Raw genomic sequence first — 14,931 nt, 5'->3', positions numbered from 1 at the left:
ATATTATGAGAAAATACTTTTTCCAACTGTGAAAGATTGAGAAAGCAGAGCAAGAACATGTCATCACAGTCTTACCTTCCCCATGAGCCTGAATAAGGAACCAATCAGATGCAACGAGAACACTGTCTGTCCACTGCAGTTCAGTGATGGAATCTGTGAGCCTGCAAGGAGACCTTTCCACAGATCCAAAGCTTCATCCAGGCCTTTCATAGGTCCTGATACAGAAAAAAGTGCATCAAAATCAAACGGACAAGAGTAACAATGTATGTAGAACAACAAAGTAATTTTGTTTACCTTCCTCCCCAGCCAATGTGAAACAGATGCCATCCCTCGCAGACTGCTCATCATGAAGTTTGTCTTCATAGTTGAGGTCATTGGGTTCGTACTCAACACCAGTAAACTGGAGCTGACTGTCCAGCTTTTCTTTCCTTTGCTGCTCTGCCAAAACCTGTAAAACATGAGCAAAGAATGTAGCAAACAGAAATATATCACTAGAGCCCTAATTCCATTCTATTAATCTGTGCACGAATTATAACAGGAGCACTATAACTGAATAGTCCCGCTGGGGAGTTTCACTGTGTAATGGAAACAGAGGTTCTATGTACTATGCTTACACTCCTATTTATATACTTACACAAGCCATTGAGATACCATTTATAGCAACCAGATAGGAGGGCTAATTAATTCCAAGAACTTGTTCATTTATGCAGTTTCTAGACAGTGTAGAAGTACCTGACTTGTGTATGTTTTTTGAGAATGAGAAATGGGTTCACATCAATATTTTCTGTGATCAACTCATCAAGAATGTTAAAAGATTTTTTGAAGAGATTAACATATAAAATCAGTGTTCCCTTTGCAAATGTTGACCTGTAAGGCAAACTGTTACGAACTGCCAAAAGACCAAAATAAAAAACATGCTCTCCTGTGAACATTTGGTTTCTACGTGTTCCCTGTAGAGTGTAAACAGATATTAGCCTAAGCCAGTCAGATTCCAAGCACCTTGGTGGTCACTTGATAGTAGAGGAGAGCGAGGGTGTGGGTGTCGACCGGCCCATCAGGGAACCGAGGAGATCCCACACTGTCCAAGTACCCCATCATAAACCCTAAGGCAGAGATTCTAAGTTGGTGTTGCAACACCTTCTTGTGATGCTTGTATTTGAGGCAGCAGGGGAGTCGAGACCTTAGAAACAAAAACTTGTGGTCCCGCAATCAGCAGTGCAAAGGCTACCCATAGCTGGCAGTCCATGCTGTAGGACTAAGGAGGATGTTGCAGGAGTGTGCTCTCCTGTCTGCGGCCTTCCTTCCCCTCTACTCCATGGGGATCCATCCATCCAGCAGTGATAAATGTAGCAGCAGCAAATGTAAGCTTTTTTGTTCAGCGGTTTGGTGCCATATAAGCAGAATTGGGAGCTTCAATGTCTTGCAGGCATTATAAGGAGAATGTGCAAAAGTCTGAGAGCATTTGTGAATGGGGGGTGGTGAGTAGGGGGTCTGATGTACATTACGAGGGGCATTTTGTTTACATGTAGACAGATTGCACTCTATAGACCTTTATATATTATGCTAGTGTAATCATGTTCCACCACATTTGATTTATTGTTACCTGTAATTCAATTTTTTAGTTTTAGTTTCCAGTTTGGTGCCTGCTGTGTAATGTAGCAATAACTCCAGATTTATTTCTGTTGTGGATCTATAAAGAGAGCAGCAAACCATCCTTATTGGGGACAGCAGCCGCATTAACTAAACACTGGAATCATTAATTAGATCTCATAGTTCTAATGTCTCACGGTGGCATGAACTACGGGCAGACCCTATATTTACATCAGGCAAGTGGTCACACCTTCAACAACTCAAGATTTCAAATGAATAGTTAGCATTTTGGTCACACAGAAAATATGGTGGGGACTCCGGTCGAGGCCGTGTGCATGGTAATGTCCGTTCACTTACCTCCCGCATGTTTGCTTCAAGAGTGCAAATATACTGCCATAGTAGTGCCTGCGCTTTGATATCCAGCAAACGATCCTGGTTTTCTGAAACTTCTGAAGCAGACTCCAGAAGTCGAAGGCAATCCTGCACAGCATCTAGAGCAGTGCTAGAATAAACACAGGACACATTTTGGGTTATTCTCTAATATGCAAAGCAACTGTAGCCATCAGAGATTATATTCATTGCACCTATCAGAAGTAAAGTGCTGCTTCCTTGATCTCTTATAAGAACATTAACCAAGTCATATGAAAAAGCATTTTAAATTAGGGTTTTCACCAGTTTAGTCTACTGACACCAAAGATCTCACACGCAATCATTAACCATTACATTCTCTAATGTTTAAGCTAATATTTTGATATGATCCATCTTGCAGTTTTGTTATACAACATATGCCTGGCTGAAATAATGACCACAACAAGATAACATACTTTAATACATTTGCTTCGTTATTGCCTATTGCTAGAAAGGGTCACATTACCATTCGGTTTGTCCAGAGTAGTCATGATAGCACAGAACCTGTGCAAGCTCAAGCAGGTAAGGTGGACGGTGATGACTTAGGTTACTGTCCTCAGCACACAGCTCAAGGAGGTCACAGATTGTGTTGTAACGCTCCTGACCAGTGTCCCCATGGACAGATTTGTACCCTTTTAACTCCTCTGCTAGAAGAGAGATCATCAACTCGGGATCCATTGGGTCATCAGCAAGGCCATCCTTAAGGGTACTGTGGGTAACAATATGAGCAGTCACAGATGAGACATGTTACATCAGTTGTTTGGTACAAGGATTAAGAAGCTTGATAGAGATAGGATATAGATGAAACTAAATTCTAGAACATCTCACTCACTGCAGTCTCAGATCTTCATCTCCGTTCTTTGCACCATCAATTTTAAGTCTGACCCATAAGGCTACTGGCTCAGCCATTTGAGAAGAGACTTGAGTACGCAGAGCTCGTAACCAAAGCGTTACGGCTGCGAGGCCAAGAACAGTGTAACCAGCCTTCCGGCAACTCTCCACGTGCAGCTTGAAACATCGATGTAGCTTGCGCGGAAAAAGCAAAGACTTATCAATATGCAATACTTTAGCAGCTTTCACTATACATATCAATAACGGCCTTCATATTTTAAGATCAGTTATTTCTTGCACTAATTGGGAGAAGTATCTACTATTACGTATATTAAAAAAAAAATGATACAATTATTTTAAATGACAGCAATATTTATGTTTTTGATCCTTAAGTGCACAGGAAAATAGATTACCCTTTCCACTGCCAACTCAGGGTTCCCTCCTGGTCCTGCCATTGCAAGCCGCTCACAAAGAGGAGATACCAGATCCACTGCTTCTTTATATTTCTTCTGGTTATAGAACCAGTAGGACAGGTTATGTACAAGAGATGCTGTCAAAAAACCAAAGACACATTGCTTACCACTCATACCAATATAAAAGAAATGACATTCAACTTTCATCCACCATCATAGTATAGCAAAAAAAAAAAAATTGCTGCTGAAAGCCATGTTTTCTTTGTGTTTTCATAAGTGTGTCAAATGATATAGTTAGATGTTTTAATATAACAAGGCTATTCAAAAATGCATGTTGACAGAAGTGTGTTTAACAAGAAACAAAGATCTGGTTCGTACATGACCAGACATAAGGTTTTACATTGTAAATACAGTAAACGAATCCAGGGATAACCCTGTAACTTAATCCAGGTAATAATTGTAAATTATATTATTGCTTATGTCTATAATTGAGGCAACACTGCCCCCCTAGTGTATTAGTATTCATGTATATTTTGTAGTTACACTTTTTAACTTTTATTTAACAGTTTCTTATATAGCGCAATTGGAAACATTAATAGAACAAAACTGGGAAATAACAGAGGTAGGAAAGCCTTGCTCATAAGCTTACATTCTCTATTTTAAAATGCTTATTCAGGAGGAGAGCAGGGTATATAAGCTAGTTCATTGAAAAACAAGAGATATGGTAAGAACTTACCTTTGTTATCTCTGTTTCTACGAAGTCCATAGGGTCCACAGGGTTGACCTTGGGGTATAGCTGGATCTGGATCCATGGGCACCACGCAGTTAAAGCTTTAGCTGCTCCCAGGATGCACTTGGGTCCGTCCTCCTCTATACCCCGCCCCCGGCCACAGCACCTCAGTTGGTAAGCAGCCTAGGCCGGAGGAGGAGACTAAACAGAGAGAAGGAAGACTGGAACACACAAGAAACCATACTCACAGAAATGGGAGACGGAAAACCGGTGACCAGCCACACAGCCCATTTGAAGCCAGGTGCGTCAGGGCGGGCGCCCTGTGGACCCTATGGACTTCGTAGAAACAGAGATAACAAAGGTAAGTTCTTACCATATCTCTTGTTTTCTACTTCAGGGTCCATAGGGGGTCCACAGGGTTGACCTTGGGGATGTCCCAAAGCAGTACAACTAAGGGCGGGGACGCTCCTGTGCTGAAAGGAGTACCCGGCGCCCAAAGGATGCATCCTGAGAGGCAATGGTGTCAAACGCATAGAACCTCAAAAACGTTTGAATTGAAGACCAAGTGGCCGCCTTACACAGCTGAACAGCAGAAGCGCCACGTCTAGCAGCCCAAGAGGGACCCACAGAACGAGTGGAATGAGCCTTAACAGAGGCTGGCACAGGTAAGCCCTCCTGTGCATAAGCCTCACAAATAACGGAACGAAGCCAACGGGCTAACGTTTGTTTGTTGGCAGGCCAACCCCTCTTGTGAAAACCAAAGAGGATAAACAAGGAATCAGACTTCCTAACCGAAGCCGTCCGGTCTACATAAATTCTAAGCGCCCGGACCACATCTAAGGAAGTCTCACCAGCTGAAAGATCAGGGGACTGAAAAGCTGGCACAACAAGTTCCTGATTAATATGGAACTTCGAGACCACTTTGGGCAAAAACTCAGGACGAGTGCGGAGCACCGCTCTGTCCTGGTGAAAAATCAGGAAAGGAGGGCGACAGGAAAGCGCCCCCAATTCAGACACCCTCCTGGCCGAAGCAATTGCCAGGAGAAAAACCGTCTTAAATGTCAGCCACTTGAGCTCCACCGCCTCAAGAGGCTCAAACGGAGGACCCTGCAGGACCCGTAGCACCACCGCCAAGTCCCAAGGAGCCACAGGAGGCACAAAGGGAGGCTGGATCCTGAGAACACCTTGGAAAAAGGTGTGAACGTCTGGTAGTATTGCAATCCGCCGTTGAAACCACACGGACAAGGCGGACACATGAACCTTCAGAGATGCAAGGCGTAAGCCGAGATCCAATCCTGACTGAAGAAATTCCAAGATCCTAGAAACTCGGAACACCTGAGGATCATAATGTCTGGACTCACACCACTGAAAGTAAGTGTGCCACACTCTGTGATAAATCCGTGCTGAAGCAGGCTTGCGTGCCCTGAGCATGGTACCAATAACCGAACTGGAGAAGCCCCGAGACCTCAAGACGGCTGTCTCAAGAGCCACGCCGTCAAAGACAGCCGACCCAGATCCGGGTAAAGGCAGGGCCCCTGAGACAACAGGTCCCGACGCTGAGGAAGAGGGTACGGAGCGTCGATGGAGAGGCTCCTGAGATCGGAGTACCAAGGACGTCTGGGCCACGCCGGAGCTACCAGCACGAGCATGCCGCCGTCCTGCTTGAATTTCCGCAGAACCCGAGGAAGCAGGGATATCGGAGGAAACAGATACGCCAGGTGAAACGTCCATTTCACCGACAGCGCGTCCACCAGACTTGCACCTGCGTCTCTTGTCCTTGACCCGTAAACGGGCAACTTGTGATTGTGACGGGAGGCCATCAAGTCCAGCTCCGGCAGTCCCCACCTGTCCACGAGTAGCTGAAACACCTCTGGGTGAAGCGACCATTCCCCGGGATGCACGTCGTGACGGCTGAGGAAGTCCGCCTCCCAATTGAGGACTCCGGGGATGAAGACCGCCGAGATCGCTGGAATGTGACCCTCCGCCCAAGTCAGGATACGAGACACCTCCGACATCGCTGCCTGACTGCGAGTTCCGCCTTGGTGATTGATATACGCCACCGTGGTGGCGTTGTCGGACTGCACCTGTACCGCCCTTCCGTGAAGAGCGGGGCCGGACGACTGCAGGGCCCTGAATACTGCCCGCAGTTCCAGGATGTTGATGGGGAGAAGTGCTTCTTCCGCTGACCAACGACCCTGAAGCGACAAAGAGCCGGTCACTGCCCCCCAACCCCGGAGACTGGCATCCGTCGTGAGCAGGACCCAGTCCGGGATCCAAAATGGGCGCCCCTCGACCAGATGAGCTGTCTGAAGCCACCAAGCCAAAGATAGCCGAACGTCCGGAGACAACACCAGCACCTGAGAGCGGATCCGGTGAGGTAACCCGTTCCATTCTGATAGAATCAGCCCCTGCAGGGGCCGGGAATGGAACTGGGCAAATTCCACCATGTCGAATGTCGACACCATGGACCCCAGAACTCTCATAGCCGAATGGACCGACAGGCGGCAACGGCTCAGGCAACTGCGTATCCGCAGCTGTAGGGAGGCGACCTTCTCCGGAGTCAGGAAGATCCTTTGCTGACGCGAATCCAGCAGGGCTCCCAAATGAACCATCCGCTGTGATGGAATCAGGGAGGACTTTTTCCAATTTATCAACCACCCGTGTGCTTGCAGGCAAGCGATCGTCAGGTGGAGATGTTGAAGCAGTACCTCCGGGGAGCTCGCCAGCAACAGGAGGTCGTCCAGGTACGGCAGCAGCCGTACATTCTGGTTCCGAAGATGTGCGGCCATGACCGCCATAATCTTCGTGAACACCCTCGGTGCCGTGGAGAGACCAAAGGGTAGTGCCCGGAACTGATAGTGGTGTTGAAGGATAGCGAACCTCAGATACCGCTGGTGTGAAGATGCTATCGGAACATGGAGGTAGGCGTCCTGGATGTCCAGGGACACCATGTAATCCCCCGGTTCCATCGCCAGAATGATGGAACGTAACGTTTCCATCCTGAACTTGGGAACTCTGAGGAATTTGTTCAGAGACTTCAAGTTGAGGATAGGGCGATGAGAACCATTGGGTTTCTGCACCAGAAACAGAGACGAATAATACCCCGTCCCTCGTTGTGATAGAGGAACGGGAACAATGACCCCTGCTTTCAGCAAGGACTCTATAGCCTCCTGAACCTGTAACGCCTTGGTCTTGTCCTGAGAAGGACTTGTGCAGAAAAACTGGTGGGGTGGTCTGTGCCGAAAAGACAGGGCGTACCCCTGGGAGACCACTTCTCGAACCCAGGCATCCGTGGTGGTATTGTGCCAGCACTGGGCAAATAGAAGAAGTCGGCCTCCCACTCTGAGGTCCCCCAGAGGGAGGCCCGTCCCATCAGGCCGCAGGTTTATCTTCCTGCTTGGAAGAAGGGCGCCGAGCACTCCAGGCTTGCTTCTTGGGTTTAGAGGCCGTCTTACTCGCAGACTGTCTCGGGAAGGACTGACCTTTCGCCTTACCCTGAACCCGAAAGGAACGAAAAGCCGAACTCCGAACCTTAGCAGGCAGTGCCGCCGAAGGGAGGAAGGCCGACTTGGATTTAACCAGGGTGTCCACTATTTTGTCCAAGTCCGGACCAAATAGCAATTCCCCATTGAAAGGTAAGGCCTCCAGACCTTTCTTTGAATCAGAGTCCGCTCTCCAGGACCGCAACCATAAGGATCGGCGGGCAGACACCGCTGCAGCCGATACCCGCGAGGTCAGCAGACTAGCATCTAAAGAAGCTTCTCCAATGTAAGAAGCAGCGTCCCTCATTTGTCCCAACAACGCCCGCTGGACATCCGGAGCGTCGTCCGGGAAGGTATCTTCCAATGCATTGGCCCACCCCTCAATGGCCTTGGCCACCCAGGAGATGGCCATGGACGGTCGGGCCACCGCCCCGGAGAGGGAGTAAATAGACTTTAAGCAAGTCTCAACTTTCCTGTCCGTGGGATCCTTCAGCGAGGATATCGACGGTAATGGTAAGGTGGCGCCCCGAGTTAAACGGGTGACATGGGAATCCACCGCCGGTGGAGTTTCCCATTTTTTACAATGTGCCTCAGGGAAGGGGTAATTAGAAGCCAACCGCTTCTGAGGAAGGAATCTCTTACTGGGCGCCTGCCAAGCTACCGCCATATGATCCGTCAACTGATCCGACAGGGGAAACACCGCAGAAGCCACCTTAGTTTTTTTGAAACTAGGAAACTTCGATTTAGGAACCGGTGCCTCATCCTCTATAAGAAGAATAGCTCGCACCGCCCTAACTAGTGCTCGCACATTAATGGACGACTTGGTATCCATTTCCTGGACCGAGGCGTCCGAGTCAGTGTCATCAGGGACCTCCCCATCATCTGAGGAACCCTCTGAGTCCGATACCTGAGCAGCCCGTGTCATGAGTGGGCGTTTTGAAATCCTAGAAGGCATGTCAGTCTGCAACATTGACTGAAAAGCCGAGGAAGCGGCCGCCAAATTTTGCACGGAGTTGGAGAGCACATCCACCCAGGGTGGAGGAGTCACCATAGGGGCCTGAAAAGGTACCACAGGCTGCTGCGGCACAGGGGAAGCCTGCATATACATAGGCAACCCTGCATAGGGACCCACCGACTGAGACCCAGGAGGACTCCGCAATAACTGCGGGACACCCGGGGAATGGGGGATGGTCGGCTGGGACAACGACCTAGTAGGGAGAGCAGTCGGGACCGACAGACGGTCCGCAATAGACACCAGCACTTGAGAAAACATCGCCCACGGTGGTTCCTGCGCCAGAGAAGGTCTGGATGGGCCAGGAGCCACCTGGCATCGACTACACAGGCCATCCTGTGACAAATCCTCCCTATCTACTCCTGCAGAACAGCGTCCGCAGGAGGCCAACACCGGAGCCACTGAGCGCTCAACCTCCTCGTCTGACATGACAGAATATATTATATATCTGGCACCAGGGTAGAAGTAAAACGCACTCACCGGTGTGCTGAACAACAGCCCACAATATGGCACTGAGTAGCACACAACTGTATGTGACGGACCTCACAAATACGTGATCTATATAAGTGAGGTCAGTAAAAACGCCCCTCCCCCACACACCTGTAGGGCTTGTAGGAGAAGTAAAGGGATAGGTATAAGCTGACAGTAAGTAGAAAATAAGCACAGACAGGCAGCACTAGCAAAAGTCACATACCATGCAGGAAGATATACTCACTGCACCTTTCCACTACAATCAACCTGCCCAGATTCAGTGTCTGGGAGGGCTATAGTGCTGTGTACGCTGTCCTTAATCAGGGGAGAGGTACACAGGGGGACCGGTCCGCGTGCTCCCTGAGATCTGCGCTGCCACTGAGAAAATGGCCGCTGGAGACCTCAGAGGAGGAGTGGCCGTGTAGCTGCAGCTCAGCGACGCCAGACTCCGTGCTGAAAGGCGCGCTGAGCTGAGGGGAGGAGCCGCTGACAGGGAAGGCTTCCTCCCCTGGCTAGCATATTAACCCCAGGGCTTGCCGGCATCCCGCTTGCCATATATCCCTGGTGGTCTAGTGGTCCCACGGGTTATTCCTCCTCAGAGGGGGAGCCCGCCGCCACCGCTAGCTGCCCCCGGTCTGTCCCCTAGGACCGGGGGCAAAGGACTGCATCTGCAGGCAAAACCCGCGAGCCGCCGCTAATCGGCGACTCGCGGCTTACCTTGTCCCCGGCGACTCCGGCAGCAGTCCAGGGAGGGACCCAGAGTCCGGCTAGTACGGACTCTGGCCTCCCGCCGCGATCCCCAGTGCAGTACTGGCGTCGCGGCGCCAGCGGGGAAGGAGAGCGGCAGCGTGGGCGTCTGCATAGACAGCCCGTCGCTGCCACACTAGAGCCTCTGTTTTAAAATAAAAATCTAACAGGCTCTTTTTTTTTTTTCTTCAAAAAATAGAAAGCTTTTGGGGGCTGCTCCTGCAGCCCCCCTGCGCAGGTGACCCGACTCCGGCCGGGCACCAACTCAAACTGAGGTGCTGTGGCCGGGGGCGGGGTATAGAGGAGGACGGACCCAAGTGCATCCTGGGAGCAGCTAAAGCTTTAACTGCGTGGTGCCCATGGATCCAGATCCAGCTATACCCCAAGGTCAACCCTGTGGACCCCCTATGGACCCTGAAGTAGAAATAACAGCAACCTCACCCCAATTCTGACTGCAGAAAGTGCCTATACAATATAGATTCCAACTCCAGACGGAGACAGGGGCTCCTGGAAAAGCAGCTTGACCATTCACCCAGCTGTCACTATCTAGTCGAAGCTAAGTGCAGTGTTATTTATATTCTTTAAGTACTTTGCTTTTGTGTAATAAACTTTATTTGGCTGGGATATTTGTTTGTGTGGTTTGCTTAACTCTGTATCCAAAAAGTACCTGGCTCCACCGGGAATATTCACCAAAGCCGTAAATATATTGTAGATGTGCAAACCATTTGAACTGCCGGTTTATGCACCTGTTATACGCCAAATTTGTTTATTTAATTAAAATAAAGTTACTATAGGAAACACCAGTATCCATACTAACATTTCCTCATCCATTCCTATGAGAAAATGGTTTCCTAATGTACATGGCCTATAATTAAAAACATGTAAAAAAGTAGTAGAATTAAGACCTGTTATATTTAAAAACTCTGCAGCATCTTGACGTGGGAGACCCTGTACGGAGGTCAGCATTCTGGACACTGTCTCTTTGCAGGCTCCCAGCAGTAACTGCAAGTCCTCACATTGAATATCCTGCCAAGAAAATAAGTTAGGTGAATACAGTACGTTTGTATGATGCCAGATCACTTATGAGTAGACACATTAGTTTCCTGTCAAAATGTAGAGAAGTTTGCATATTTTGTTGACATTCATAATGTCAACATGAAAATGTTGATATTGCTTTAATGTCCATATACTTGGCATGTTGACAATTAAATGTCAACAATTATAATGTCAACAAAACGTTCCTGGGGGTCCAGCAGTGACCTAGTACAACAGGTCTGGTGGCTCCAGCTGTATCATCTTGGTCCAGCTGTCAGGTGGCTGACTTCCTACTGATCCCAAGGCGGTTCCTAAGGCTAACCCTTAACCCTCCCCTTAGTGCCTAAGCCTTACCTCCTGCATCCCAACCCTCAGTTCTGTGCAGAAAGTCGACATTTCAGATGTTGACATCGTGCAGATGTTGAGATTTAAACAATGTAGACATAATGACTGCATCCTCTGCACATTAGTACAGCTTCATTGCTGTCCTTCATTCCTTCCTTATAGCATGACACTGCCGGTCTCCTGCTGTCATTAATTCCACACACTAGCAGACGGGTAACTGCATTGCACATGATCAATACAGTCTCCCGAAATACTCCACAACTGACAGCAAAAACAGGTGAAATACAGACAAGCAGGAAATTAAAGAAAAGTTACTCTTCGCATAGTCAAAATACAGCTTGGTGGATACATGGAAAATAAAACTATACATATTTTCTGAAAATCAAAGTTTATAATACAGAATCTCCTTGTAATCTCATTTATTTCAAATGAACTGCTTAACATTTGATTGGTGAAACTTTAGATTTTAATGCGGTGAAAATATGTGTGAGGGGAGAAGAAATATTATGTATTAAGCAAATTACTACAACACACTAACAAGCACTGAAAACAAAAGGTAAGACATCCCCTCTTCTGAGAGCTTATAAACCCTGCGGGGCACATTTTCTCATGTCTCCCTATACATGAAAGGGTAACTACCATATAGAACACTATCACCTTTTGCATGGGGAAGACTATTGACTCAGGATGGTAATAAGATTAATTTGCTCTGATGAAAGATACCTTGCAGGTCTGGAGGAAGGAGCACACAGCATTAGAAAATTGCTGGAGTCCACAAAACTGCTGCTGTTTCAAGGTTCGGAGCTGTCGAGTCGCATCTTTAGGAATCTGACAGGGAATATGGAGATACATTTTGTATATTACACATAAAATGTTTAAATGCCCATTTATACAGCTCAATATTGAGGTAACCTCTGTTTATACTTCCTGTAATTACATAAAAGTATTTTTCTTCTTCAGGGTCCATAGGGCTCCACAGGAAGACATTGGGGGTGTAGGTGGGACCCCAACAGCAAAGCTTTTCAATCCCAGGATGCTCTGGTCCTTCCCCCTATACCCCGCCCACAGCCTGAGGGCACTTCAGTTTCGTTGGTATATGGCAGGAGCTGGACCACAATTATAACAGCGGTCTGCATTAAGCAGCACAAGCTTTAATTTTATGATTTAATTAACTTTTTACCAAACTGGCAAGCAACAACAGATTGTCCTCCGAACGTCTGTGCTGCTGCCCCATCACCCCTCCGCGGCACCATGACAACAAGCCTGTGCTAGGTACTCCCGGCGGGGCCCCGAAGTGGACTAGCTAGCAGGCTATCAATGGTCTGACTGAAAACAAGTGGTTTGCCATTGCTGATGGCAATCAATGGCAACCCTCAATCGATGTTTCTGAAACATCGGCAGTTGTGGTCTACACAGATTTCCTCGACCAATTGCTGAACTATTTATGGCTTCTAAAGATGGTTGAACCATTGATGGTACAGCTGTCAATGGCCATCACTGCAGTATAACATACAAATTGCTATTTTTATGGTATACTGTCTTTTAAAAAAATATTTTTTTAACATAAAATAGTGATGGATAAGTTTAAAATTATGTTCTTGACCTAATTCAATCATAAAAGAAACCGACAATTTTAGAGCTGCTTTTGGAAAAACAATTCGTCAGTTAAGTGGTTAAGAGAAGTGGTCCACAGACAGACACTCTAACCAAACCCCCCCCCCCCCTCAAGAGTAATAATTCGGGACCCCTCCTCACAATGGGGCAAAGACTATTATTCTACCCTTTTCTTGGTTCAGAAGCCAAATGGGTCTCCGCAGCCTATCCTCAAACTCAAATCTCTGAACGAATTTATCAGGGTGCCCAGGTTTCGTATGGAAACCCTTTGTACGATTATCCTAGCTATGGAGCCTGGAGATTTTATGGTATCCCTAAACATTCAGGACGCTTACCTACATGTACATTTAGCGCCTTCTCATCCACAATATCTCCGGTTTGCTACACAGCAGCAACATTACCGATTCTAGGCTCCGCCATTTGGCCTCTCAACGGCCCCTTGGGTCTTTATCAAGGTCATAGCAGTTATAGTAATCAGTATGCTCCCGTACTTGGACAATCTCTTGCTTTTGGCAAGCTCCCCAGTCATCTAGAGGTAACCATTGCCTTTCTTCAAATGCACAGATGGCTTATCAACTGGAAAAAGTCTTCCCTGACACCCTCTCAAAGGATGGTACACTTGGGAGCCATTCCTGGACTCCCGGGTTCAGAGAATCTTCCTAACAGCGGACAAGATTTCAGCACCACAGCACAAACCATGCAGATAGTGTTGATTCACTCTGCAATGCAGGCCTTGGGATCAATGGTGTCCACCTTCGACATGGTGTTCGCCCAGTTTAATTCCAGGCCCCTTCAACACCTGATCCTCTCCAGGTGGAACGGGCTACCCCATCCGCTCAAATCCCAGACGATGAGCCTGTCCCTAGCCTTGTGGCTACAGACTTCCCCATTTGAAAACGGACTGTGCTCTCACTATGGACGCAAGCCTCCGAGGGTGGGGCGCAGTAACCGGCCAAGCACTCCTTCCAGGGCTAATGGTCCCCAGTTGAGGCAGTATTGCCAATCAACATGCTGAAACTTCGAGCCATCTACAGAGCTCTCACACTGGCTCAGAAGTATCCGAAAAACAGGCCAGTACAAGTACAGTCCGCCACGGCTGTGTCTTACCTCAATCATCAAGGAGGCACTCAAAGTCAGTCAGCAATGACAGAAGTGTCCCGCATTCTCAGCTGGGCCGAACGCAATCTCCCAACCATCTCCGCAGTGTTCATCCTGGAGATTCTCAATTGGGATGCGGATTTCCTCAGCCATCACGACGTGCATGCAGGAGAATGGTCTCCACATCCAGAAGTCTCAGCTTCTAGTGGACAAATGGGGTCTTCCGGAGGTGAATCTCATGACCTCCAGACACAACAACAAACTTTCAATTTATGGAGCTAGCACAAAAGGACCCTGATGCGGCATTCACAGGCGTATTTTCGGTGAAATGGAACTTCCATTTAGCATTCCTCTTCCCTCCAATATCCCTGCTTCATCGAATGCTTCGAAAGCTCAGACAGGAGGGAGGCAAGTCATGTTAATAGCTCTAGCCTGGCCCACAGGTCACTGGTAGTCCGTTTGTCAAAGGCTCTCCATAGACGTTCCTCTTCAGCTTCCTCTACGAGTAGACCTGTTGTCTCAAGGTCCATGTCTCCATCCAGACCTCGCCCTTCTGTTTTTTTCAGCTTGGTTCTGGAGACATCCCTCCTAACGGGCTAAGGGTTTTTCCAGCTCTTTGGTCCAGACCATGCTAAAAGCACATAAAATCGGACTCAGACAGGATTTACCACAGAATATGTCATGCATATTTCCAATGGTGTGCTCCAAGAAACTATGACCCTCAGGTCTTTAAGATTTCTAAAACTCTTGCCTTTCTTCAAGCTGGATTGGATCTAGGCCTCCGCCTAGCATCTCTGAAAGTGCAGGTCTCTGCTTGGTCTATCTGGTTTCAGCGCAAAATTGCTCCTATAACGGATGTTCACACCTTCGTGCAGGGTGTTCTACGAATACAACCTCCCTTTGTCCTTATGGGATTTGTCAGTGGTGCTCCAAGCACTTCAGGAACCTCCAATCGAACCTCTGTAATCCGTGGATGTCAAATTGCTCACTATGAAGACTTTCTTCCTGCTATAGCATCTGACCGTATGGTATCAGATTTAGGGGCGCTTTCAGGTCACTCCCCCTTTTTGATATTTCATCAGGACAGGGCTGTTCTTCGAACACACCCAGACTTCCTTCCCAAGGTGGTTTCTCGCTTCCACTTGAAAGAGGAAA

At 47.9% G+C, this 14,931-nt stretch overlaps 1 protein-coding gene across 2 annotated transcripts in view; it reads right to left on the bottom strand.

Moving 5' to 3' along the window:
• The window catches only part of ESPL1 (extra spindle pole bodies like 1, separase), a 113,873-nt gene that overhangs the window by 84,989 nt on the left and 13,953 nt on the right, over positions 1–14,931 (bottom strand). For both annotated transcript variants that reach the window (XM_088469163.1, XM_088469164.1), the window contains exons 4-11: positions 11,788–11,892; positions 10,590–10,710; positions 3,243–3,379; positions 2,831–3,024; positions 2,465–2,707; positions 1,948–2,092; positions 295–448; positions 76–215 (exon numbers count right to left, since the gene is read on the bottom strand). In XM_088469163.1, coding sequence (XP_088325289.1) covers positions 76–215; positions 295–448; positions 1,948–2,092; positions 2,465–2,707; positions 2,831–3,024; positions 3,243–3,379; positions 10,590–10,710; positions 11,788–11,892 — 1,239 coding nt within the window. The remainder of the gene's footprint in view (positions 1–75; positions 216–294; positions 449–1,947; positions 2,093–2,464; positions 2,708–2,830; positions 3,025–3,242; positions 3,380–10,589; positions 10,711–11,787; positions 11,893–14,931) is intronic.

The sequence above is a fragment of the Taudactylus pleione genome, unplaced genomic scaffold, assembly GCF_031769625.1.
Source record: "Taudactylus pleione unplaced genomic scaffold, aTauple2 ptg000089l, whole genome shotgun sequence".
NCBI classification, from domain to species: Eukaryota; Metazoa; Chordata; class Amphibia; order Anura; family Myobatrachidae; genus Taudactylus; species Taudactylus pleione.
Note: the sequence above shows the minus strand (reverse complement) of the source record. Positions and strands in the feature narration are given on the sequence as shown.